The sequence below is a fragment of the Colossoma macropomum genome, unplaced genomic scaffold, assembly GCF_904425465.1.
Source record: "Colossoma macropomum unplaced genomic scaffold, Colossoma_macropomum, whole genome shotgun sequence".
Classification (NCBI taxonomy): domain Eukaryota; kingdom Metazoa; phylum Chordata; class Actinopteri; order Characiformes; family Serrasalmidae; genus Colossoma; species Colossoma macropomum.
In genome coordinates this window covers 19,534,312-19,560,296 of record NW_023494808.1, presented here as the reverse complement: position 1 = coordinate 19,560,296, position 25,985 = coordinate 19,534,312, and the positions used below count along the sequence as shown (strand labels likewise).

The 25,985-nt window shown below is 38.4% G+C and overlaps 2 protein-coding genes across 3 annotated transcripts; both read left to right on the top strand.

The window, feature by feature from the left end:
* Window positions 1–479: 479 nt before the first annotated feature.
* On the top strand, window positions 480–15,439 carry cars2 (cysteinyl-tRNA synthetase 2, mitochondrial). Its single transcript, XM_036557124.1, has 15 exons — window positions 480–1,489; window positions 1,568–1,618; window positions 2,495–2,612; window positions 2,701–2,772; window positions 3,744–3,849; window positions 3,952–4,032; window positions 5,996–6,125; window positions 6,726–6,859; window positions 8,524–8,591; window positions 8,783–8,849; window positions 10,531–10,669; window positions 10,795–10,918; window positions 12,298–12,396; window positions 13,228–13,455; window positions 14,995–15,439. Exons 1-15 carry the CDS (start codon window positions 1,308–1,310, stop codon window positions 15,061–15,063), a joined length of 1,668 nt encoding a protein of 555 aa, XP_036413017.1. The 5' UTR covers window positions 480–1,307; the 3' UTR covers window positions 15,064–15,439.
* A 1,182-nt stretch (window positions 15,440–16,621) lies between these two features.
* On the top strand, window positions 16,622–24,931 carry LOC118797849 (ras-related protein Rab-20-like). 2 transcript variants are annotated; one of them, XM_036557126.1, is made up of 2 exons: window positions 16,622–17,951; window positions 22,784–24,931. In XM_036557126.1, exons 1-2 carry the CDS (start codon window positions 17,756–17,758, stop codon window positions 23,338–23,340), a joined length of 753 nt encoding a protein of 250 aa, XP_036413019.1. In that variant the 5' UTR covers window positions 16,622–17,755; the 3' UTR covers window positions 23,341–24,931. The 2 variants fall into 2 exon arrangements, with proteins under 2 accessions (XP_036413019.1, XP_036413020.1); XM_036557127.1 differs by having other exon boundaries at window positions 16,622–17,945; window positions 22,784–24,926.
* Window positions 24,932–25,985: the final 1,054 nt, after the last annotated feature.

Sequence of the window (25,985 nt, the reverse complement as noted above, 5' to 3'; positions counted from 1 at the left end):
TTTTTAAATCACAGAAATCACAGTAGGGCAGCACAACTTTACAAACAGGCAGCAGGATATGAAACTTATAAGGACAACAAACAAACAAGCAAACAAACAAATGATTAAATATAATCAAATAAAAGAAGGAGAAACACTCCAGAATTGTATCATTCGTGTTTTATCATTTCAAAATCTCAAATACGTTTTTGCAGCAATGTTTATGTATTAATCTAATTAATCTGCGAGAGGCAAACAAAAAAAAAACAACAAAGTTTTGGAAAACTGTGGAAGGATTGCTCTGTCTTTATAAACTTTACTTTGTGAATTAAAACAAATGACCTAACAAAGTAAAATGAATAACTAGGAGTTATTTTCCTTCAAAATAACCCCACATCGATATCTTCCCTAGTAAACAGACAAGCTACACATTTTCGAAGGCAAAATCATTGGTTAACGTACCCAGCAGTTTATTATTGATGTAATGCTGGTTTAAATATTATATTATTTAGTACTGTAGCTGAAATTCTGACCTCCGACATTTTGGCGGGTGTAGACTTTTTTTGGTTGGAAACTGTACAAGCAACCTGGCAACCCGGCGAAACAAACCCGCAAGACGGCAAAATGCTGTACTTGTCTGTTGGAAATGAATGATTTTTAACTGGACTGAAAGAGTATAAGCCAAACGCGACTTTATGTACTTCATCTGAATATCACTGAGAATTAAAGGGAGAAGTGCTTTAACGTTCCGCTGTGTCCTTGGCTCAATCTCACTTAGCTCCCTACCTCCTATATAGTACACTACATGTGGCCTGAAACTATGGCTACTGCACCCAAATTGTACACTAGATGTTAAATACAGGTGGCATGAAGTTTATAGCCGAATATCAATGGCTTTCTAGTCAACATAAAGCATGATTTGGCTGTAGAATCCATCGTTTCATGACTTCTAGTGCACTAGATGTGGTGCCATTTGAGACACAGCCTTTTACTCCTACAAGCTTTACAGACAGCGGCCATTTTGAACTGTCAGTAACAGATACAGAAGCGAAGTGCTTCGCTTAGAAACAGGGCTCTTAGTGACTGGACCTGTGCTGGTTTTGGCGTTATATGTTCACGAAGCTTTTACTGTAGAGGACAGGTGCTAAACTTTGATAGTAAACGGGAAAATGAAGAGGACTTTCGCTCTCCGTCACCACATGCGGCTCCTCGTCCTATAAACAGTCATTAAAGCTAACCTAGCTAGGCATTTCGAAGTGATGAGACTTAGACAACACATAAGACACAGTGCAAATGATTTGTTTTATCACAGCCACTTTTAGGTAACAATGAGGCCCTTTTTGACACTAGTCAGAAATACAGCCTCGTTGGTTTCAACTCGAGCAGTGTGCTCTGAATCAGGGAGCAGATGGATCAGACCAGCAGGTTATGACACTGGCTTAAAGACATACAACAGCCTCACCAAACAGAAGGAGCCGTTGGTTCTGGCTAAAGAAGGAGTAGCGACCTGGTAAGACACCTTCAGGTTGAAGTGGTGTACATGAAAACGCTAGAAGAGTCCTTTATATCAGTGTTGTTGTGTGTGTAGGTACAGTTGTGGACCCACAGTTTATGACCATGCCCACCTTGGCCATGCATGGTAAGTCCTGGAAGTCAGTTTGGATGCATTACTAGTTCAGAAGATCAGTGACCGTGAAGATTGTTGTTTTCTGACTTGGAACTGTTTAACATGACTTTAAGGGGCTTCCTGGACTAGCATTTAAAAGGGAATTCCACCCGTTGTTCAAAAATTTAGGAATAATTTCGTCCTTGAGATGTTATTCAGAGTGGTTTGGTGTGAAATGGTTTGTTGTTGAGAAACTTACGGACTCTGTTTTCTTTGCAGTGGTGGTGAAAGGAGCCAGGTGTCATGTCTACAGCACAAATATAGACTTTAGAGAATTTATTTACTCCACCAGCGAAGTAACATATGTCTTCTCAGTTTTTATATGTATTGTATGTATTGATGATGGTAAAATAAAAACAAATGCAGTGAAGCACAAAAAATTTTAAAACAACAACAAAATAAAAGTTTCTGCAAAAACAAGTCCTCTTTGGGGACTGTTTTGCCTTACGCATACCCTTCCACAGTGAACGGATTAAAATACATGGGTTTACATACATTTTAAGTCAAAACTTTATCATAAAACAACGTGTTAGATATCAAGCAGCATACATCTAACCATGTAATAACTTTCTGTAAAAGAGCTTTCAGAGGCATTAAACTCTGGTTCCTATCACCACCACTGTGAACGATTCTGGCTCAGCATGTTTCTCTAGAACAGAGCATTTCACTCCAAACCACTCTGAATGACTTTGTGTACATCTCAAACATGGATTTGTCTTTTTGGCCTGAGTGTCCGTTTAACCACTCCTTCAGCGTGGCCCATGTCCACATGTTCATGGGACTTTGACAGCTGTTGTCAGTCAGCCAGTGTTCTTGCCTGATCTCTTTTCTTTTCTTGCTCTTGTCAAGCTCATATGTCAGATTTGACATTCTGCAAAGGATTCTGACCAGGCTGTTCGGCATAAACGTGACTCACGTCATGGTCATCACTGACATTGATGATAAGATCATACAAAGAAGCCTTGAGGCAAGTGCACTTCAGCTTTTGTTTCTTTAAACAGTGAAATGTCTGTTTTGTCATACTAAAGCAAAATGGTTCTTGTTTTGCCCCACAGGAGAACATCTCACCTTTTGTGCTCGCCAGAATGTATGAAGAGGAGTTTAAAAGAGATATGATGGCTCTCAAGGTCTGACATCCCTATTTCAGTGTAATACACTGTAAATGCACATGTATTTTCCACATTTCTGTTTATATTAGGGATTCACCAATTATGAATTTTTATGGGCAATTCTGAAATTTCTACAGCCAGATTGGGCGGTTAACGATTTTTGGCAGATTTTTATTGCAGTTTTTTTTAACCTAAAGCTCACACTTTGTGCACTGAATAAAAGAGGCTCTGTAAATTTACACTATTAAAATGTGTCAAGTGGTTGCACATAAATACAATGTATGACATGATAGCAGTAATAATTAAACTTCTTCTTTTAAAAAAGCAACTGTGTTGATTTTCTTTGTGTGCAATCACATGACAATAAAATGAGCCATTTTTTTCAGTGCAGGGTAAATTTGAGTCAACCCCAGTGACTCATGTTATTTACATCATTTGAACAGTTGAATTGGCTGATTGTCGATCGCTTGGAGCAAAGATCTTCTAATTTCGATACAGTACTGTGCCAGTTTGTGAAGTCTTTCATTTATTTATCAGATATGAGATAATCCACTTGCATAAAGAAGGAGAAAGTCAAAGGAAAATAAGTGGAAAAAAACAGTGTTTTCAGAACTGGAGTTTTAAAAAATTATTAAGAAATTAAAATATGCTGCTATTACAGCAATTATTTGCCCCAAGATTTGATAATCAGTTTTCAGGTTTTATTTTATTTTATGTTATATAGCTTTTTCAGTCATTTTAGAATCTACAGCTCTGTTCATCATTCTCGACACATCTAATTTCTTTCACAGCTCCCAAAAATAATTTGCAACTTCAGTTTCACAATCATAATGTTCGAAACATTTTATGCATTTATCTGCAACTAAATAGTTTAAATATTATTGGCAACATTGATGCCAGAAGTTTGAATTTTAGTGTATATAACAGTAATGTTGATGAATGAAGGCTTTAAAGCATCCCATAGTTTTCTGAGCTTTTTGATTGTTTAGGTACTTCCTCCGGCTGTGTACATGAGAGTCACAGAGAACATACCTCAGATTGTAGCTTTCATTGAACGCATCATAGGCAATGGCCATGCTTATGCCACAGGTCAAGGTCAGTTTCACTTTCATGTTTTATCTCATGAATTCAGTGTTTAATGGATTGTCACCATAGGCCAGTGAAGAGGTGCAATCTTATCTGTGCTCTTTTTTATAGGAGATGTCTACTTTGATACTAGATCCATTAGTAGTCGTTATGGCAAACTGGTGAACTTCGGAGATGCTGTTGAGGCACCAGGTACAGTCATATCTCACATGTTTTAAACTTGGGTCTACAAAGTTTCTTACCTGTTTATATTATAACGAAAATACACTACCATTTAAAAGTTGGAGTCAATGTTTATTGTAATATAAAATCAGTCTGGTGGCAGATAAATATATCAAAAGATTCTAATGTCTTAGTTCCTTGGAACTTTACAAGTTTATGTAATTATAAATAATCAGTATGAAGCTATAAAGAAAATAAAATTAAAAGAAGTAATATTTTATATGTCCAGAAAGATGTACGAAGATTCTAAAATGACTGGCTGAAGATATAATAACATGAATATTCATAATGCCTTGTGTTTTAAAAGTGACAAAAAAAGTATAGTGAAACTATATATACTATATATAGATGACTACAGTGTATTATTTTACTTGAAAAACTTCTTGTTGTTGCCAAAATGCTTGTAATATTGACTATAACATCTAAAAGTATCTTTTGTTGTCTAGCACTGAGTATTTATATCTGTATTACCTGTTATGTGTACAAATTAATATGCAAAAAAGTCATTTGAAACTTATGAATGCTAGTGTATTTCCACACTATTTATTTTATATGTTTTCATATGTTACAGTTAAGTACTAAAGCCACACAATATATTGTTTGTTAATTGTTTTATATTGGCCTTACTGATATCTCACAACGCTGCAATATGCAGGTGAGTCCTGTAAGTCTTTTTTCTATGTGCTGTGAGCATCCTGGCCAATCACAGTTTAAGATAAGTGTCCCTGTGGTTGTTTTGATGAATCAACACATTCCTGTAATTCAACAAAAGTAAATTCTTTTGGTCAAAATAATGCAAGCCATGTCACATTACTGATTCAATGCATCTTTAATACCCAAAACATTATGTCCACTTATGAATGAGACAGTAAGCGGACAATCAGTTCTCATACTTGACATATTGGATGTGAGAGAAATGGGCAGGTGTGAACTTTAACAAAGTCCAAAATGTTATGGCCAGATGACTGGGTCAGAGCTTCCCTGAACCTGCAAGGCTTGTGGGGTGCTCCTGGTCAGCATTCGTGAGTATCTACCAAAAAGGAGGTCATAGATATTTTTGATGATAGTTATAGGAGAAAAGTCTCACAACACACAGTGCGTTGCACTCTGCTATGTAGCCAGAGACTGGGTTAGAGTGCCCATTCTAACCCTTGTTCGCCATTGAAAACACCTACAGTAGACGTGCAAGCATCAAAACTGGACCAACGGATGGTGGTCACCTGGTCCGACAAGTCTTGTTTCCCTTTACATCACGTGGATGGCATGGAATTCCCAGAAGGCAGCAGGATAGTGCACCCTGCCAGACAGCACAGTGTTCAGGAATAGTTTGAGCAACATGACGAAGAGTTCAAGGTGTTCTCCAAATTCCCAAGATTTCAATCCATTTGAACATCTGTGAAATGTGCTGGAACAGCAAGTCCGATTCATTGCAGCTCCACCTTGCATCTTAAAGGACTCAAAGGATCTGCTGCTAATGTCTTTGTGCCAGATACCACAGGGCACCTTCAGAGATCTTGTGGAGTCCATACCTCGACTGGTCGGAGCTGTTTTGGCGGCACACAGAGGACAAACAGTATAGTAGGCAGGTGGTCATAATGTTTTGGCACTTTCATTGTATACTGCAAGGTAATATGAGGCAAATGAATTGTGATACTAGTATTTCATTCATATTCATCCAGCCAAGTGCTTTTGTAGATGTTTTGTATGGGTACAAACAGTCAGGTCAGGGGTGCCCAGTCCCTGGGGATTTACTACCCTGGAGAGAACCAATACACTTGGCTCCAATATCTAGATGTCCCTAAAGGCTTTTATTACCTGGACCAGGTGTGTTAGCTTAGGGCTGGAGCTAAACTCTGCAGTGTGGCAGATGTCCAGTGCCCATGCTAACCCAGTATTAGACGATTTTGTCTCAGATCAGTCATTTGTTTCTCAGGCGTCAAGGACAAAAGGGACCCCCGGGACTTTGCCCTGTGGAAAGCCTCTAAGCCACAGGAACCTTACTGGATGTCTCCGTGGGGAAGGGGAAGACCTGGCTGGCACATTGAATGCTCCACCATTGCCAGGTAAGCACTTCTTTCATTTTTATGAACTGAGACATTCAAAAGTTCACATCTCAGCAGTCACCTGCAGGCCGGTGTGTTATGAGGTTGTCTTAGTTTACTTGATGTTGTTCATCTGATCATGGTAGAGGACAGTTGGCAATTGGTATCGACCTCATAACGCTGAGTGCTCCATTTGTATTTACAAACAAGGATCTTTAGACTCCTCCTGACTTCTGATTGTGTTGACTCATCGCATTGGCCTGATCATTTGCATAGGGAGCAGCTTTTATGATGCCCATGTTTTTCAGCACACCGCAGCCCTCAAATTTGAAGCACTAGTCCCATCATGCATCAAAATCTGTTTGACACAATGCTTCCTATAGTAAATTAATGGGACCTCTTGTGGTCAGTGCATCGTAACTTCACTGTGCTGTTCACTGATCACATTTTTTAAAAAATCATATTGACAAAAGCATCAAGAACATTTTTGTACTTGGCCAAAAAAAAAAAAATCAGATTCTGCTGTAATTTGTTTGCACTAAATCATTTTATAGAAATATCTATAGCTAAGCCAACTACATCAGTTGATTTGCTGTGGAATGACCCTTCTCTTTTCTGTAGCTCTGTGTTTGGGAGCCAGTTGGATATCCACTCAGGAGGCATAGACCTGGCCTTTCCTCATCATGAGAATGAAATAGCTCAGTGTGAGGCCTACCACAAGTGTGACCAGTGGGGAAACTATTTTCTGCACTCAGGTAAAGCCTGTAGTTGCACAGTGCAGCGGAGCCAAGTAGGTTCATTTTAGTGTTCATGCTGCTGTGGAAGAACCTTCTTTCTGAAATGAGATTGAAAGTTCTGAAGTGCACAGAATATCTGCAGCTCTTAATGTCAAAGTATTTATGTCAAAAAAGTACAAACCTCTATTTCAAGAAAGTTGGAAAAGTATGGGAAATGGTTAATAAATTCAGTTTAACCTGTATTTAAGTAAATTGAAAACAGTACATAAACACAATGTTTGATGGGTTTACCTTAGGAACGTGACAACTCATATACTCACTCCAAATTTGATGCAAAAATTGTGACAAAAATTTGGAACAGAAACATGTTTACCACTGTGTTACATCACCATTCATTTTAACAACATTTATTAATCCTTTGGGGACTGAAGACACAAACTGATCCAGTTTTGAAAGCAGTATTTTGTTTCCCATTTTTCCCATTATGTCTTCAGCCGAGGCCTTCAGATGAGTCCTTTGTTGCCATATTTTTCAGTTCATAATGCAGCAGACATTTTCAGTGACAGACAGGTCTTGACTGCAGGCAGACTAGTCTAACACCCACACTGTCTGATTACAGAGCCTTGCTGTTGTAACACGTGTGGCTCCAAAATATATTTATAAAGTATATATATCTTTTAGCTTTAGTGGTGCATTCATATGTGTGTATGTTGCCCATGCCAGACTCTGTTTTTGAACTTCACATTGGCAACAATCTGGATGGTGAACACCACGCTCATTATTTCCATAAACAATCTGAAAGATCAACTTGTCAGACCACAATAAACGTTTCCACTGTGGTTAATTTCAGATGAGCTTAAGCCCAGACAGTTTGCTGGTGTTTTTATATTTTGTTGACGTATGGCTTCCGCTGTGCATAGTACAGTCTTAACTTGTAGAAACGGTTTTGGAATGAGTGTACAGTTACACAAAAAACAAAACAATAAATTGATAAGGTAAGATTAAATATCTTGTCTTTGTACTGTTTTTGTTCACATACAGTCACACACACAAAGTGGATTTACAAATAATTGTTTTTTGTTTTTATTTGTATTTCACATATTGTCCCACTTTTTTGGAATTGAGGTTTGTACTTACTTTAAATAGGTCCTGAACAATATGACAATTTTGTAACAGATACAGATTTTAAGTAGCTAAATCCAGATTTAATCCCATGTTTTATATTGTCAAAAACTAAACAGATAGTAGTGGTAGTTTTAGCTAAAGAGTCTTACTGATTGATTTTACAGTAAATTGTAAGGTATGATCATCAGTTCGCAATTGTCAGGTTCCTTAAACAAACAAATTTAAATAATAAAATAACTTAATATAAATATTGTAGCACAGCATTTTAGTTGTTTTATTGGTTTGTTAATTATCTCTTTTTATGTCTGTTCTTCAAATAAGGATTTTGCCATAATAGTGCTTTGTGTACATGTTCAGTCTGTATTGCTGCTATAGAACTGAACAATTGGTTTATTACCAGTTTAGCAGTCTTTGTAAAGATAAAAAATGGAATTTGAGTGTTACTGCATATCTCTGGAACCTTTGTTTGTAAGAAAAGAAAAATGGTAAAAAGGATTTTTTTTTTCTGTTGAATGAGTTCAATGCAAATTATTTATTTCATGTGAATGTGTTTTCAGGCCACCTCCATTTGAAAGGCAGTTCAGAAAAGATGTCTAAGTCTTTGAAGAATTATATTACAATAAAGGTAAAGATTTCTTATCAAATTAATTGATAAATTTGGTACGTGTTTGGTATCCAGCTTAAGACTTTTACTGAATTTTAATATGGTTAAAGTATATAATTTAGTCTTGCACTGAATGATGATAAAATTGATAGTTCTCACATTTAAATTCATACATTGACACACCCACTCTTTTTTTTCTTTCCATTGTGTAGGATTATTTACAGTCTCACAGTGCTAATGAGTTTAGACTGTTTTGTCTGTTGACCAAGTACAGATCAGGTAAGCTTTGCAGTCTTTAAATCATGTATCTTAACATCCACACATTAGCGATTACTTGTCATGTTAATTTTTAGGTTTAGATTTATCATGAGTTTTATTTTCATTTTAAAATACAAAACACACCATAAAAATAAAATTAAAAGATATTAAAAAATGAAATTAAAAAATATGTACAGTGAGACTGTATCCCTGTCCCGCATGGCCACGTGCTGAGCAGTTGAGTTCCATTGTTTTGAAGTAGATGTGTCCTTAGGTCTGAAAATCAGTGTGCAACATTCAGAATTGTCTCTCCCAAAAACATATTTTCTGCAAGTAATGCTAACAGACACTAGAAGACTTTGAAAAGACTTTTGAAAAGACTTTGAAAAGACTTTTGAAAGACTAAAGTTTGACACCCTCTCACACCTAAAGACAATGTCACAGTTTTTGGTCACAGACTTTGATTTTGCAAAGACTAGAAATCTTGCAGGGTAACTCTTTGCAAGACTGCAACTAGATTTTTAAGATTGTTCCCCATCATGCACCTGGTGGAAATTTACAAGCAGAAAAACACTTTTCCTTCCTCTCTGAGCTTAAGCCCAGACAATTTGGTGGCGTTTTTATATTTTGTTGACGTATGGCTTCTGCTGTGCATATTACAGTCTTAACTTGTAGAAACATGCTGCAGGTAACGGGTTTGGAGTGAGTGTACAGTTACAAAAGTCTTCGGTATAGATGGAAAAATACATTGGCTGGGTGTGTAAAGATCTGGGGCTCAGCCTAGTTCACTGTAGAATTGCATACTCTGGCAGAATTTGTAAAATGTGCAGTTACTTTTATTTTTTATTTGACATGAAGATTTACACATCAACAAAACATGCAGCGATTCATTGTTGATTTGGGTGTTATGAATTAAACCATAAAATACAAACAAACAAAATAAAAAAAAACACTGTAACAAAGCAAAAAAAAAAAGTGCATATGCGTGCACTCGCTCGCTCTTACGTGCGGCCCTGGCACGTCACTATTTGCGTGAGTCAAGACTTGAAACTTACGATGACATTAAACTCAGGTTGATTTTGTCGCAGCGTCCAGACGAGAAAATGACTGACCTAAAACAGCCATCCTGACCACCTCACAGTAAACGATCGAGATGACGCGAACGCAATGCAACTCTAGCAAGACTCTCATGATTTTATTCCAACATTGGAAATTTGTCTGCGACAGTGAAATCGCTTGAAAAGTCATTTGGTGTAAGGCTGACGGAAGTAAACTTCGTCTTTTAATGAAAAATATGATGGTTTTATGTGTGTACAACTGTTCAAAGCTGTGTTTGCTTGTCATGTATTGGCTAGAGTTTTTGAGTAATGCTTAAAATTATTGAAAATTGTCACTACTTAAATGTTTGATCAGGTTTCGGGAGTGTTATGATTGTTTTGATAGTGACAAAATTGAATGTTCGATCATTTATTTTAATAAAGTAAATATAAAGTATAGAGCCATTCAATGCAAAAAGATTTTAGAGTAAAGTTCAAGTTCAGTTAAGAGTCTAATCCAAATATAGCAACAAACCAGTTGAGCTGAGGCAGTGTACACCTCTTCTGAGTCCTGAAAATAATTTCTTAATTAGAACTAAAATGAAACAGTCAAGGTCAGTTTTCTTCTAATAACATTCAGCGTCTCATTGCTTCTGTCTCCCCAGCGATCGACTACAGCGATGCCAGTATGAACGAGGCTCGTTCCACACTGTCCGCCATCTCTGCCTTTATCCACAACGCCCAGGCCTACATGCAGGGTCAATTACTGTGCCAAACCATACAGGAGAGCTTTTTATGGGAGAGGTAGGAAACTGCCCTAAAAATGTAACTGCATATAAACACTATAGACTGCTGCACACAGTACAGACATAGGGTGAATTAGTTCTGTTGTTGGTTTTGGTCACATCATTCTGATGTGTTCTGTTAAGGTTATCAGTCACGCAGGCCAGCGTCCGAAGTGCACTAGCAGATGATTTTGACACACCAAAAGCGATGGATGCGATCATGAGCCTCATTTACCATGGCAACTGTCAGCTTCAGCCTGTTACCAAGGTAAGCTCATATACAGCATATATATACCTGTCCTGCTGACATCCTGCAGTGCATGCTTTACAAATGGTTCATACAAACTTACTTCAGCCTGATTTACACCTTTTAAAATTTTAAAATTTAAAGTCTTATAAAGTCTTAAAATAGATACTGAACATTTAAGGTCATAAAATGGGAGCAGCTACTGTGTGCGCATTAGAACCATATGAAATCGTTATCACCGTATAAGATGCTTATTTCACATAAAGAGTCCAAACTAAAACTATTAGTTTTGAATCTGTAATACTGTGCACATATCAAAACTGAAGTGAATTCACTGCAGAATATTAAAGGAACTGGCTGCCCAATCATCATATCTGTCACTCTGATTTGATCATAAGCCAATACTAAACACATTACAAAATGTTCATTTTGAAAAGTAGGCTAAAAAACAAACATATCACTTTAGAATATCACATTGTGCTCACACGAAAATAAAAAGTTTCTGTTGTAGGATTATTTGGCAGAGCACAATCTTACCTAAATCTTACCTAAATTGTTTAGCCACATTATCTGTGAAAACACAGATAGCGGATAGTGGATCGGTCTAGGCAGATACTCGATATTAAATGACTTGGATCAGATCAGGGTGCAAAAAAAGAAAAAAGCGAATAGTTCGCCAACCAAAAATACCCTGCCGACAGTGGTTTTCTGGTCTAAACTGATCGCTGATGAAGGACTGCAGGACAAATCAGACACTGAAACGTCTATGCAAGGATTGTGCAGCCTCAATGATATTATTTTTGTTATGCTGAGGTCTTAAAAAGGTATTAAAAAGCATTGATTTTCATTTTAAACTGTGCAGCAATTTGGTATCAGTCTCAGATTACATCACATTATTAAAGTTAGGCATTCTGGCCTAAAACTAGCATTTAACATGTTATTTGTCGTGTTATATTGTATAATTTAAGCCTATAATATAATATCAGCCTCATCTCTTTTACAGAATTTATGACTTTGTGTCCTTTTTGTGTTTTCGTCCTTCAATGTTCTCTCACTACAGTGCCCAGCATGCATTACGCAAATACGTCATACTGTAGTATGTAGTTTCTTAAAAGCTCCTCCTTGCTTTAACATGCATTATAAAAAGCTCTAGAGAAAACTGCAGCGCCATTGTATCATGCAAGTAAGTGTGTTTACAACTGCAATATGTACATTTTTCATTCTAGCCAAGTGCCCCCTTAGAGATTATGCATATACTTAACTCTTGTTTTAACAGTTTAATTGAGAAGAATCCGTTTACTTGGTCAAAACATGATCTTTTTTTCCCCAAACAGTATTTTTTTTTTCCAATAGTGGTGAACAGTATTCAATCGAATGTGTCTTCTTTCTTATGTGTTAAGGCTGACGGAGCCTCTAGGAGTCCAGCAGTTTTTGGAGCAATGCTGACTTACATCAGAGATATCATGGACGTTCTTGGAGTTGATCTCTTGGACAGAAAGGTCAATAAAAACTGGTGTTTTTATTTACTGTCTACGGCAGAGGACAGCATGTAGACGCAGCAGTGGGATGTGCTCATGTTGATTGATTTTGTCCATTACTTGTCTAGCAGTGTCTGCATAGTTCAGTCATTACGATGTAAACAAATTGAGTCAGAGTGGTTTGATGTGAAATGCTCTGTTTTAGAGACACTTAGTGGGTTAAAATTGAGAACCAGATGTGTGTGAAGTTTAAAGCCTCTAAGAGCTACCTCACGGAAAGCTATTATATGGTTGTGAATATGTTGTCTGGTGTCTGAGACATTCATAGTAGTTTTGAGATGTTTTTTGCCTGAAATGCATTTTTCGAAATTCAATTTCATGGTGGAGAGATACGTGCAGGCCGTTGTAAGGAAAAACAGGAGACGCAGCTTGACCACGTTTAACACGAGTGTAAACAAAAGCAAAATGGAAACGTACGTGTTGACATACTTTTTACATGGGACAACCACAATCAGATCTGTTTACACTGGGGACATATTTTAGTGTATTTGGAATCTGACCAAAGTTTATCCAGATACGATTCAGATGCAAACTGTAAACAGGCTCTATGATGGTTTAAGCATGCAATTTGCATGATGATAACTGATGTACTTTCATTACTTGTTAGCTACATTAGCCTTTTAGTGCCAACGTGAAACTAAAGAGGCAAATATCAGACACCAAACAAGTCATGGCTGATTGACTACATTTGGGGGAATTTGAGTATGTTTGTCCATTTATGCACATTTTTTCTAGCCAAACTATATGTTGCTTTAGTCTTTACTTTGCATGGCATATTATCCTCTCTCGTAGGAGTCCCACGATGACTTATCCGGTGTTCTTCATAATGTGGTGGAGCAGCTGGTGCGTTTCCGCAGCGAGGTTCGAAACTTTGCTCTTTCTGTGGAGGACCAAGCCACTCAGAACCTTCAGAACAGCGTCCAGGCCCCAAGAAAGAAGCCTCATCCAGACAGAGTACCCTTACTGAAGGCCTGTGATGCCCTACGGAAGGATCTTGTGCCCTTAGGAGTACAGATTAAGGTAAGATTTCCTTTTTTGGGAGTAAGTAAGAACAGATTTAAGCCTACTGCCAACCAACTTTGCCACAGTTTACACACCTAGTTCTAGTTTTTAAAATCAAGTGAAGTGTCATGTGGCTTTTTAAAGATTTACATATAAAAGAATATGATTGTAAGAAAGGGTGTTATATAGGTAGTGAAAATAAGTGTTGAACCATTTTAAATGGGTCACTGTGCAGGATGCTGGCCCTCCAGTACTGGAGTTTATCACCCCTGCACTAAATGTTCTGGAATTCAGGGCTTTTCAGGGCTATTCTAACTTTTAAATCACATATGTGTAAAACATGTATATGTGATTTAGTCAAGTCAAGAGGCATATACATGTTTTGTTCCCCTAAGGCATGTCCTCTGCCACGCATTTTCTCCTAAAAGAGCCACTTTCAATGTGTTTTATGGTCTGCAAACTAGGATTTGATTTACTTTTCTTTGTAGTAATGGTTTATCTAGAATACTCGGATGTACTCTATAATGATAAAGGAACACTCCAGTGTTTTTCAACTTCATTTTTTTGTCTCCAGCATCTGTATCATACCATCGATTAGCAATAATTATCATTTCGACATGTTTCCCTGTACAGAAAGTACAGAAAATCCATGCACACAGAACCAACGGTCATTTGGCTAGATGCAGAATATAGCCAGAAGAAGTGAAACATCTATTTTTGTAGAACATTTTCACAAGTTCTTCAGTCAGAAGATTTTTTTTAATTTGTAAAAGTTTGAGATGGGATTAGCTGTCCAGAGGGAGGATTTTTTATAAAATATTTTACGATACAGATGCTGCAGGTAGAGATTAGGCTGAAAAGCACCAATATATTCCTTTAAAGATGATAGACACAAGCCTATTTAGTGTCGTAATGTGACACCAATCACCCAAGCGAGACTATTTGTTGAACAGATAACTTTATCTATAAGTCTTACATATCACCTACGTCTAGCAAGTATTCTATCTCAGGTTTTCAAAGAAGACGTCAGACGCTGGGTTCAGTTGGAGAAAAAAGGCATCAGTTTTTATTACCGGCAAAGTGCATTCAGCCTGGGCATTAGGCTCTGGACCCAAATGCAGATAAAATGTACAGAGTTCCATGTTTTATACACTTTTCAGAGATTAGGTGATCCCCTCTGTTTCTCTTTTGCTGTGTCATAGCCTGTTTTGCCTATCATTAAACCAAAGATTTATCACTGTTTTGGACCTAATTAAATTCAACCCATTTAAAAAGGTCTAGTTGTCTCTTATCTAAATCATTAAAAAGGGCAAGCTGCGTCTCTGGTACCCAGCACCTCCCTTGGTGCTTATCAGACACCTGTTTATTATTTGTGTCTTAAGGTTCAGAGGGTTCAGTTAAAGGCCTCTGCTTTTCCAACGTCTTAGGTGCTGTCTTATGTATACTTTCCAATGTGTGGAAATGCATACATCTTTTATTTAATCATCATGTTTGATCATTATGTTAGAAATTTTCATTTTATTTTTGAATTTTGAATTATTTGTGTTCTGCTTTCAGGACAGAGGAACCACCTCCACATGGGAGATCACACAGCAACAGAAGGAGACTAAAGACAAGAAAAGTTAGAATCTTCAGCCTAGTGTGGACCATAATGGGACTGCAGTCCATGTCACTGTTACCAATCAAGACCATAGATCATCAATTTTTGTTCAGCTGTATTTTTAGTCTGAGTGCCAACTTTGCATTGGCAGAAAAAGCACTTTGCGATCTCAGTGCACTCAACCTCTGAGAGACTCTTGAATTGTCGTTCGTGATGATGATCGCTGTAATTTGCCAAAAGTGAATGTAACATATTTCTGTAACTCAAAATGATCAATGCCTCATCTCTAATAGCAGCACTTGCTGTTATGCTCTATAAATAGCAGCCATATTGAATTATTTCACTTGAAATGACCAGATGTAATAAATATACTGCGCACACATGGCCCACAAAAACAAAAGGCATTGTCATCACAAAGCCTCAGTATCAGAAAAAACTCTTATTCTATTGTTTTGTGGTCTGACTGACTGATATCTCATGATCAAGTCATTGTCTCAACGTTAAAGGGCCCACATCTTTTTTCCCTTTTTTTAGGTCAGCTGTGTAATTTAAAATAGTTTTGTATAAAACTTACATGACCACATTCCTACCACTGCTCATGCCTTAGAATAAAACAGGTTGGTTTTGTTGCTGTGCTTTTAAAACATATATGTAAATGAGCTCTGTTCTGATTGGCTACCCTGTATTGTGCCTGAGTGAAAAAGCAGTCCTGGGCCAATATTCATGAATCTTTTCACAGTAGGAGTGCTGATCTAGGATCTGTTCCTGTCAGTAAAGTCATAGTAAATAAGGGAGGAATCTGATCCTAGATCAGCAGAATGCAGCCCCAGGCCTAAACACTCCTTATAACTTCAACATTAATGGGCGGAGCTAAAGTGTTGTAGGCTGAATAGGCGGATAGATCAGTGTGCTCCATTTACCTGTGCTTGCCTCTTTACGTAGCTAGTTTGTTATAGCTGTTCTTTTTGAAGATGAACGGTCACTTGTGGATTCAGAAAGCACATTTCGGTTTTACCACACTTTGCCAAGACTTGCCATGGTTTACCAAGTAGTGTTTGTTGTGATATGAAATGACTGAGCCGTGTCATACAAGGAAACGTGCTGCTAATAAATGGAGTTGAAACTGCTCCTTATATGAGAATACAGGGTGATTCAAAAAGATTCATCCGATTTTAAAATGATTTATTTCACTTGTAAATCATTACAGAACAATGCAGTATATTGTAAACAGTTTAAGTGAGCATAAAGTTTATTATGTAATTTTACAAGTGCTCAATATGAACCTCCTCCAGCTGTACGGGCCACATCAACACCGTAGTCAAATTCATCCCATACTCGATTGAGCATGTCGGGTGTCGCTGTGCTCATGGCTTTTTCAATGCGATTTCGGAGATCATCCAGTGTTGTGGAACCAACGACGAATGCTCTGAGCTGTTGGAGGTTCACTGCTGACGAAAATCACGTTGCACAGTTATGACGGATTCACTCTTATTGAAGTGGAGAACGCAAAACACTTTTGTAGACTGAAGGGAGCCATGTACTGGTGACAGTCAGAAACTCTATGACCCCCTCTTTCAGTTGTTATGTGATTGGTTCTTAGGCGCCTCACGGTTGTAAAAATATGGCGCTTTGAAATCGGATTAATCTTTTTGAATCACCCTGTACATTGTAGTTTGTGACATCACAAGAACAGTGAATTCCAAACGGGCTGGTTTTATATGTGAGCGGTGTGGATTGGGCACATTTTGAAACTTTTAACAGTGCATACAACATAGAAATTTATAAAAAAGGGGAAGGTTTTGAGTTTTCCATGTGGAGGTTTTTTTTTTTTTTAAAGGGAGAAGAATAAAGAGTGCCGGATGTGAGAAGTTCTGCTGATGAGTGATAAAAACACAAGTTCTCCTACAATGATGGAGTGCTGAAAGAGTTCTGTAACAGAATAGAGGCCTATAAGAAAATGAAGAGATCTTACACTTATGGAAATATTACTCAGAGACTGGGGTGAGATGAGTTAGACACAAGAGTTAAACCACATGTGCGACAACATTTTGATCAAAGTGAGAAAATCTGAGGGTTATTATTTCTCAGGAGCCAAATATCAGAAACAGGAGAAAATGTCTCAAGTCTCACTCTGACTTCAAACTGGACCTCATTTAGAATATTTCTTTCCTCTGGGGTCACACTTTTAACACAGGATTTGTTTAAGTGTGTTTAAATAATGGTTTTCTGTTTTGCCATAAAAGCTCATTCCCCACCGCTTGGATTTTCATCACCTAGAAAAAATGTGCTTCGTCATGTGTGAGAAATTCGCGGTGTGACGTCACGGACACATGCCAGATGGCGTAATTTTTGTTTTTTCAGCGGGCGTGCAGTCCGCCTCGTGAGTTCCCCGTGTCATTTCTTCAAAATCACCAACTTCCCACCGAGTCTGGGATAAACCTCTGCGGCTGCTGTGGAGAAGCAGCGCGTCTGTCTCAGTGCAGCCCGTGAGCAGCTCTTATGAGACTCTCAGCTTTGTTGTTTTCCTACAATACGTGCCAAAAGCGGAGACCACCTGATAGACAGGCAAAGTGGATAGGTTAAGCCACCAAAGCGGGAACTCTCATCTCTGAACTCCCACCACTCGCCTTTTAGAGAAAGGAGGGATTACAGAGGGAGTCAGCCTACAGACTGAGACTGTAACCGCAGCCTTACACCAGCTCCATTCACACATTTACGATGCCTGCAGCGAGGAAAATGAGAAAACCCGACATTAAAATGGTCATCTTGGGCGACATGAACGTGGGGAAGACGTCTCTGCTGCACAGGTACACCGAGAGGAGCTTTAAAGACACTCTGAGCACAGTCGGAGGAGCTTTCTTCCTGAAGCAGTGGGGTCCCTACAACATCTCTATCTGGGACACCGCAGGTAACAGTTACGTCCACAGTTGAGACGTTTTCGAGATGTTTGCTAACTTTTTTAACGAGGCTGAAATTGACTTCTTACTCGAATTTTCCGTTCCACCTTAAAAGGTAGCTACACTGGCGCCTGTACAGAGACAGGAACGGACCTCCTGCACTGTTTAAGGTGGAACAGAAAACACGAATAAGCAGCTGAGTCGAGAAGGCGCTACTAAAGTTACAGCATGCAGTTCTTCTGGGTAGCGTTTTGTTTTGGGTTTGTACGACCGCCGTTCGAGTGCCACTTTCAAAAAAGCCCACCAAACACTTCAAAATAAGAGCATAACATGAATATCTATAGAGCATTGGCTCATTTCCAGAGCATTCTCAGACATCTTGGTGGTCTTCTACACGTGATTCCCCTTCAAATCAAATGACCCCAGCATTAGGCTTAGAGCTCACATAAAAGGAGTTCCTTTATGCTACTTCAGGCTCTTTAGATGACCAGTGGCTTAAATGAGTATTTCACTGAAAAGGCAAATTCAGTTTTCTTCTTACCTTTATATTGTCCATCAGCCAAGACATGTTTGGTGTCTGAAGTTTACTTATTTAATGTAGCTAAACAATAAAGGGGAACTCCACTGATTTTCAAAATCTGAAAAATTAAATGCCAACATGTCAACAAAGCCATTCAGAGTGGTTTGGTGTGAAATTCTCTGTTCTAGATAAACTTAGTGTCAGTATTGTTCACAGTGGTGGTGATGGGAACCAGACGTCCACCTCTAGAAGCTCCCTCACCCAGAAATAATTACATGAAATGGTTTTGAATGTGTTGCCTGAGGTCTGAGAAACTGATTTCACGGCAGTTGTGTGATAAAGTTTTGGTCTAAAGTGTGTTTTTAACCAATGCATTTCCACTGTACTCCATTCATGGTGGAAGGATACATGAAAGGTGTTCTAAGGCAAAATAGTCCCCAGAGAAAACTTATGTTGTGTTGGTAAGTTTCTCCACAATTGAATTAGACCTATTTCACATCAAATCACTCCGAATTTCTATCCTAACAACTGAATTATGGAGAACTTTAGAGAAATCGGTGGAATTCCCCTTTAGTTTGGTCACCCAAAATCTACCTACCAATATTAGCCTTGTAGCTCCAGTGCAAAAATACTCAAACGTTGTGCACTGAACATGGCTGATCGAATACATAAGAAGAAAATAGTCTAAATATGGTTTACGCTCCTTTTAAAGAGAAGTCAGAACTACTTTGTAACTGTGTGAGGAGTCATTTAGGGCTGATTTAGTGCTGATCTTGAATTTGAGCACAGGTTCACTGCCTGTGTCCTCGTTTATGCTTTCCTCAGCCACTTTTCTTTACAGGGTCTTGAGAAAACAAGAACAGGGAAAATCTCATCTTTCACCAGACAACTTTCCTTCTTACTGTATGGCTGTGAAAAGCCATGAGTTAGCAGCTTGTGAAATGTTGGAAATATAAAGGTCAGGGACTTACACTTTCATGTGTCCAGTGTTAAAACAGGTTATTGTCCACGTATCCAATTAGTTGACTGAAAAACTGTATTTTCACAAAACACAAGAGAGTGAACCGGGCAAGTTGAGCAATTTTGCTTTTTTTTCATTTCATTAGTCACTTTCTGATTGAATTTTTTTGCACGCTGATATTAAATAATACCTTACAGTGCTGGGCATAGACGGCAACCAAGACCCAAACATAGCTCAAAAGAAAAAAACAGTAAAGAACTAAAGAAGGTAGGTAGGTTTCAAATTGAGCTTTTAATTAATACTTATATTGTTTTCTCACAAAAATGCTTACAAATTAAACATTTGAAAGGAAAATTAGAATTAATTAATAAGTTTGGGCAGCTCTGATTAAGTAGATTTGAAAAAAAGACTTTTGTCACAGCTTATGAGGAGTAAGTCGAACCTATGAGTGGGATAAGTTGAGCCAGTTGATGTAAATAAGCCACTGAATAGTTGCAAATAAAAATACACCAATCTAGCACTATTAACCCCTTTTAAAACAACAGTAGGCCACATGTAGGACTGGTTTTACAACACTGAAATGAGACTGCCAAAGAGCTCCAAAAGTGTGCTAAATAAAGTTGTTCCTAATATGTTGCATCATGGGTGGTGACGTCTCATGAAAGGGGGCACTTCCTGTTAAAGCAAGTTAAAGAAAATCAATTTCACCTTTAACCCAAATATAGTTTATCAGTTAAGATGAAGCAAACTTAATGTCCCAAGTCTGCTTCTTTAGTTTTGAGCTGCAGCTACAACAAACTGTCATCTATAAAATTCAGGTTTTCAGCTCTATAATGTGCTTTTGTCCTTTTGTCATAGCTAACAGTACAGTGTTGACACCAAATCAGTGATTACTGGCTTGAGAAAAGTGTCTTGAAATATATTTTAAAACGTATTCTGACTCTTTTTGTTATTTAATGTACCTTCAGTGCATTTATCCGTGTCAAATTTACACACAATGTCCTTCGATTTTGTACTCGCGAATATGGACTAAACTTATTTATTCATAAGCATAATCAACTATATGTTTAAGAATGAAATTGGAAGGAAAAAAGTATTAACACCACATTAATAACATTTGTATTTGTTGCAAAGCTGTTGTTGGCAGTTACAGCTTCTAGATGTCTAGCTTTTTTGCCACATTGTGGTTCAGTTTTTGCCCATTCTTCAGTTCCCCAAGGTTACAAGTGTCCCTCTGTTGGACCCACAAATTCAAACCCTCAATACATTTTCTTTAGGATTTGAGTCAGAACATTGTGTAGGCCATTACTTTCTTTTTTAGAAACCAGTCTTGTGTTATTTTGCTGTACATTTGGAGTCACTGTTGAATCTTCTCCCAGATTCAGTTTCTTGGCTTCTTCACTCTAATATGTTCCAATACATCATTCCGTTCATGTATCTTTCATTGACGTGTAACGCCACAGTATGGTTTGCAGAGAAGCAGCCCCATAATCATGATGCACCCACCTCCATGCTTTACTGTAGATATGGTGTTCTTGGGATCATATGTAATTTTAGATATGTATCTCTGTATTTCCTTTTTAGCAGAGGAGCTTTGCTTGAGGTGTAGGAACGTGCAGTTCATTGCTTGCTGCTGATTGCTTCTCAGAGTAACTGTTCCTGTTAGTAAGGAGTAAAAGTATCACTGAATTAGAAATAAAGAAATCTGATTTGAGCATTACTGTGGTTGCCGTGGGCATTTCAGTGAATGCGTGACTCAGACTGTACAGCTCAGCTGATACTGCATGGCTTTGGTATCTGATCACAGCACCCAGCTGTCTTGAGACACTGCCCTGCTTGTGCCCTGATCAGGAGTTCATTGATTTTCCCAAACTGTAGTTTTTAAATGTCTTCAGTGTAAAACATTCCACTTTCTTTTATATTCTTCTGTCTTATCTACTGTAGTGATTGTGAGTCATATTGGTTTTGTTAATCATGATAAAAACCTAAAAAAGGACTACTTCTGTCTTTCCTTCAGTTTAATTAAATGAATAACCAGATTTGGGCTACTTGGTACTAAAATGCTGGTTAGTTCTCTGCTGGAAGCTGCTGGAGATATCGAACAGTTGGGATTATAAGCGAGGCCAGTAAGTATGTCAGGCCAGTTGCTGCTATCAGTGATCAAGTCATGAAGAGAATGAAATTGAGTGAGTGTGTACAGAATCAGATCCTTTTTTTACACACAGTATCGAAGCAGGGGTTCAGCTAAAAATACATCTACATGGTTCGTCCCTTAGACCAAATGTAGTCAGTCAGCCAAGTGTTTCATTTCTAACTTCTACTTCTGCGATATGATGATTTTTAGACTTGTTTATGTGGTAAATAGGCTTTGTTTATTTGGTTTACAACACCATATGACTGTGGTAACCAGCCCACCTTCCTGTAGATCTACTTTTCTGCACTTCAACCCAAGACTAACACACCTCATTCAGCTAATGAAGGACATCTGAAGGCAATAATTATATAGGTCATGTGGGGTTGATTAGGGTTGGAGCTAAAGTCTGGAAGTTAGATCTGCAGGTACAGTGTTGGTGACCACTGCTATTATCTATATAAATGGACAAAATTCCAAGTTTAAGGTCATCAGTGGACAAAAGTACTTTGCATAGGTAAAATAGTAGTAGCAGCTGTCTTGAAGCCTGAATTTTCTGCTGGATTTTGTCTTTACGTTGGCCATTTTTGGAGAGTGATGTGTTGCCAGTACTGCAGTAAATAACTGGCATTCTGATATGTTTTATATTATTTGACATTAGATGTAACCACAGCCAGTATTTCTTCAGAAAAGGCTATTAATGGGGAGTTTGTACCTCTTTGTTGCAGTTACAGCCTCTACTCTTCTGGGAATGCTTTAAGCTAGATGTTGGGACATGCTGTGAGGATTTGGTTGAATTCAGTCACAAGAGCATTAGTGAGGTCAAGTACTGGTGTTGGATGATCAGTTCTTGATCCCAAACTCCACTCTAACTCATCCCAAAGATATTGGATGGAGCTCAATCACTCCAAAGAACACAGATCCACTGCTACACAGACCAGTGTTGGGGGGCTTTATACCCCTAAGTCTGACGTTTGGCATTGGGTATGGTGACCTTAGGGTCATTGTACAGGTGATGCTTTTCTATGGAAAGTATACAGGTGTATGTGAATGCCCATGTCAGCAGTGGGTGCGCCTTAAATTTGCTGTCTCTAGTTAAAAGGGGTTTCTAGACGCTTTTGGACACATGTATCTACTTTGTATTTTTGTTGGACCCTTGGCTCATGGGGGCTCCATATGCAGCACACCAAGTGTACAATTCAACCCATTTTGACTCCCAGTTTTTGCTCCTTCATAGGTCGTGAGCAGTTCCACGGCTTAGGCTCCATGTACTGCCGCGGTGCAGCCGCCATCATTCTCACCTACGACGTCACCAACTGGCAGAGCCTCTTGCAGCTGGAGGAACGCTTCCTTTCTCTTACAGACTCTGCCAACAGTGACTGCCTCTTCGCTGTGGTGGGCAACAAGGCTGACCTCACAGACTCGTACGCCCAGGTCGTAACCCCTGAGGATGTTGGGCCGGAGGAATCTGGCATTTCAGCTGCCCCTTCTTGCCCAACCCCTCCACACACCCCTACCATTCACAAGCAGGTTCACCGGGAGGACGCCATGGCACTGTATAACCGCATAATCCTCTACAAAACCCTGGACGAAGGCACCAGCCCTTTAGCGGAGAAGATGTGCTTTGAGACGAGTGCCAAGACAGGCTACAATGTGGACTCGCTGTTTGAGACACTTTTTGAGCTGGTCCTGCCATCCATCATCCAAAAACAGGCACGGGTCAAGTCGCCTACTGTGTGTTTGGAAGACTATGAGGAAGAGGGGAGGAAGAAGAAGCCTGACTGTTGCACATGAGGAACTGTAAAAGATCTAGGTGATAGGTCAAGGCTAGTTGCTCGGTAGGTTGTCTAGTTGTCTTTTACACTGATCTGTGGACAGTATTCCCCAACCATGTATGAGAAACAAGAGGACTGACCTCTGATTAATATAAAAGGGCATCATTACCTGCCAGCTTCTTAGGAATGTCTGGGCATCTTTCATCCTGCTGTAACTTGCCATTTTGCTTACCGTGATTTGGCGCAAACAGTCCTGCACATATCACTTTTCCTCCTCTATCATACTCGCATACTCCAGCTGCACAGGGCTGTACAATCTGGACAAAATACTAGTATTGGGATTATATTGCTGTATATTGTGATTGTGATACGCCTTGCAACAAAAATGCACGGGTCAATCAGTGTCATTGATAAAGATTGTCCTGCATTATGTTGACCAAAATAATTCACTGTTGTTGTGTTTCGTACTTTGAATATGTTGATTCATCTGAACACCCACAGAAACAAGACTCTGGAACTGTGATTGGTCAAAATGCTCACTTCCCACAGTAAAAATGTTGTGCTTGGTTAGAAGGCTCATTTGCATATTGTAGCCTTTTGTAAAGATCAGTATTCATAATGATTAACAAACTGTATGTTGTGATATCTTCACAGTTGCAAAAAGTTTGGAACACCACCTGTCCAAGTACATGTTTTATTGATTTTCTAAGTGAAAGTAAGTTAACACGTCCTCTACAGGGAAATTTATATATTTTTCTGCAGACTTCCGTGCACAGTTTCTGTTTATTTGTCGTTATTGAGTTCAACGTTTTAGAAAAAATAATATAAAATTAAAAATAGTAAAATTTTTGCACAGTCCACATTATATGCTTTTATTTTTTTCCAGTTTAGCAAATAAACAGTTTGTAACTTGTGCGTTAAAACGTGTGTTCTCTGTAGAGGAGATGAACTTGTTTACACGCGCTGTTTGACCAGGGACGCCCAAACTTGGCACTTTTAATCATGGATGTGTGAATGAAAAGTGTCGGGTGCTAACTGAACTGAAGTTACTTCTCTTTCATTTATCATCATGTGCCTTAGCACAGTATACAGTTGTATGCCAAAGTTTGGGCGGCCCTGGTCAGATTACTTGCTTTATAGATTTTCTCAGTGAAATAATTAATGCATCCTCTACAGAGAACACACTTCTGCACATTTTAATGCACAATTACTGTTTATTTGCTGAACTATTGTTCACTATGTTAACTTTTTCAATTTTCACTTTAAAAAATCAACAAACCATGTAAACCATGGCGTGTTCAGACTTCTGATGGTGTACATGTGAATCCACACAAAGATTAATTTAAACCTCAATTACAGCCTGTATAACTGGATTGTCTCTCTTTTTCATTTTAAATGTGTTTTATTTCATTTGTATCTACTGGAATTATACTGTGAAAGCTATTTATAACTTTTTTAAACAATTTGCAGCTGGAATGTTCTATGAATAAAGGTTTGTGAAAGTATTTTCACTTCACTCTGGACATTCCTTGTTTGCTTGTGTGCTGTTTTTAAACGCTTTTATTGATTTTGACCTGTTTTCATCCTTTATCTTGTTCCCTTGCTAAATTATTTACCTTCTGGCCAAAAAGGGTCGAGCGTGTTTTCACGAGCAGCACTAATGAGGAAACTATCCTGTTTCTCCAGTAGAGGCCACTCTATACATTGATAAGGATGATGTGGCACTGATTTATATGGGTTACATAGACACACACTTCGACAGAGATTAAATCTAGTACAGAACTAAAGCTTTTTAGAGAACACCCCAGAGAAATTAAATGTTGGATCTCCTTTACTTCTCCTAGACATAGTTAAAGCCCTTTTTTAATCAGAATGAAACTTTAGCAATTTTCTCCTATTGTTGAAATTCTGCACCTGAGAAACAATCCACTGATGCCTGGCTCATCTCACCCTGGAATTTTCTGAATAATATTTACGTAAGAATAGCTTAGAATGAGATTTTTGTCTTATTGCAGTGAAATTCTAAGAATCGCTCAGAATTCAGTGATTTTACATTAATACTTATGTTTCACACAGAAAGTTTTCACACTAATGGTTAAGACTGCGCTGTCTGATGCCCGAGACATTTTGCCGATAGTTTTGAGAGAGACTTTTGGCCTAAAATGTTTTTTAATCTTGTTGTGGTGGAGAACTGCTATGTGGCCAAAAGTATGCAGACACCTGACCATCACACCTGTATGAGCTCGTTCAACATCCCATTCTAAAACCATGAGCTTTAATATGGACTTTGTGACTATAACAGCCCCCACTGTTCTGGGAAGGCTTTCAACAAAACTTTGGAGTGTGTCTGTTGGAATTTGTGCCCATTTAGTCAAATGAGCATATATGAGGTCAGGCACTGATGTTGAACAAGAAGGCCAGGCTAGCAACTGAAATTCCAATTCATTTTAAAAGTTAGGTGGAATGTCTCTGTTAATGAAGACATTTTTCTTTTGGGGAAAATTTACTGCTGACTGTTAGGAAGCACAACTTAGGTAATAATATCTAGGTATTATATTAAATGTTTAAGGCCTTAAAGTGATGGTTTGGCCAAAAATCACATTTCTGCAGTTTTCCAAATTACTTCAGTGTAGCTGGTCAGCTGAGACCTGTTTAGTGCCTGAA

Bases quoted from the DNA above. Each gene is read 5' to 3' on its own strand.
- cars2 (XM_036557124.1), top strand. From the start codon at position 1,308: ATGAGGCCCTTTTTGACACTAGTCAGAAATACAGCCTCGTTGGTTTCA. The intron at 3,850-3,951 runs GTCAGTTTCACT...TCTTTTTTATAG, and splicing joins TGCTTATGCCACAGGTCAAG to GAGATGTCTACTTTGATACT. The intron at 12,397-13,227 runs GTCAATAAAAAC...CCTCTCTCGTAG, and splicing joins TTGATCTCTTGGACAGAAAG to GAGTCCCACGATGACTTATC.
- LOC118797849 (XM_036557126.1), top strand. From the start codon at position 17,756: ATGCCTGCAGCGAGGAAAATGAGAAAACCCGACATTAAAATGGTCATC. The intron at 17,952-22,783 runs GTTACGTCCACA...GCTCCTTCATAG, and splicing joins CTGGGACACCGCAGGTAACA to GTCGTGAGCAGTTCCACGGC.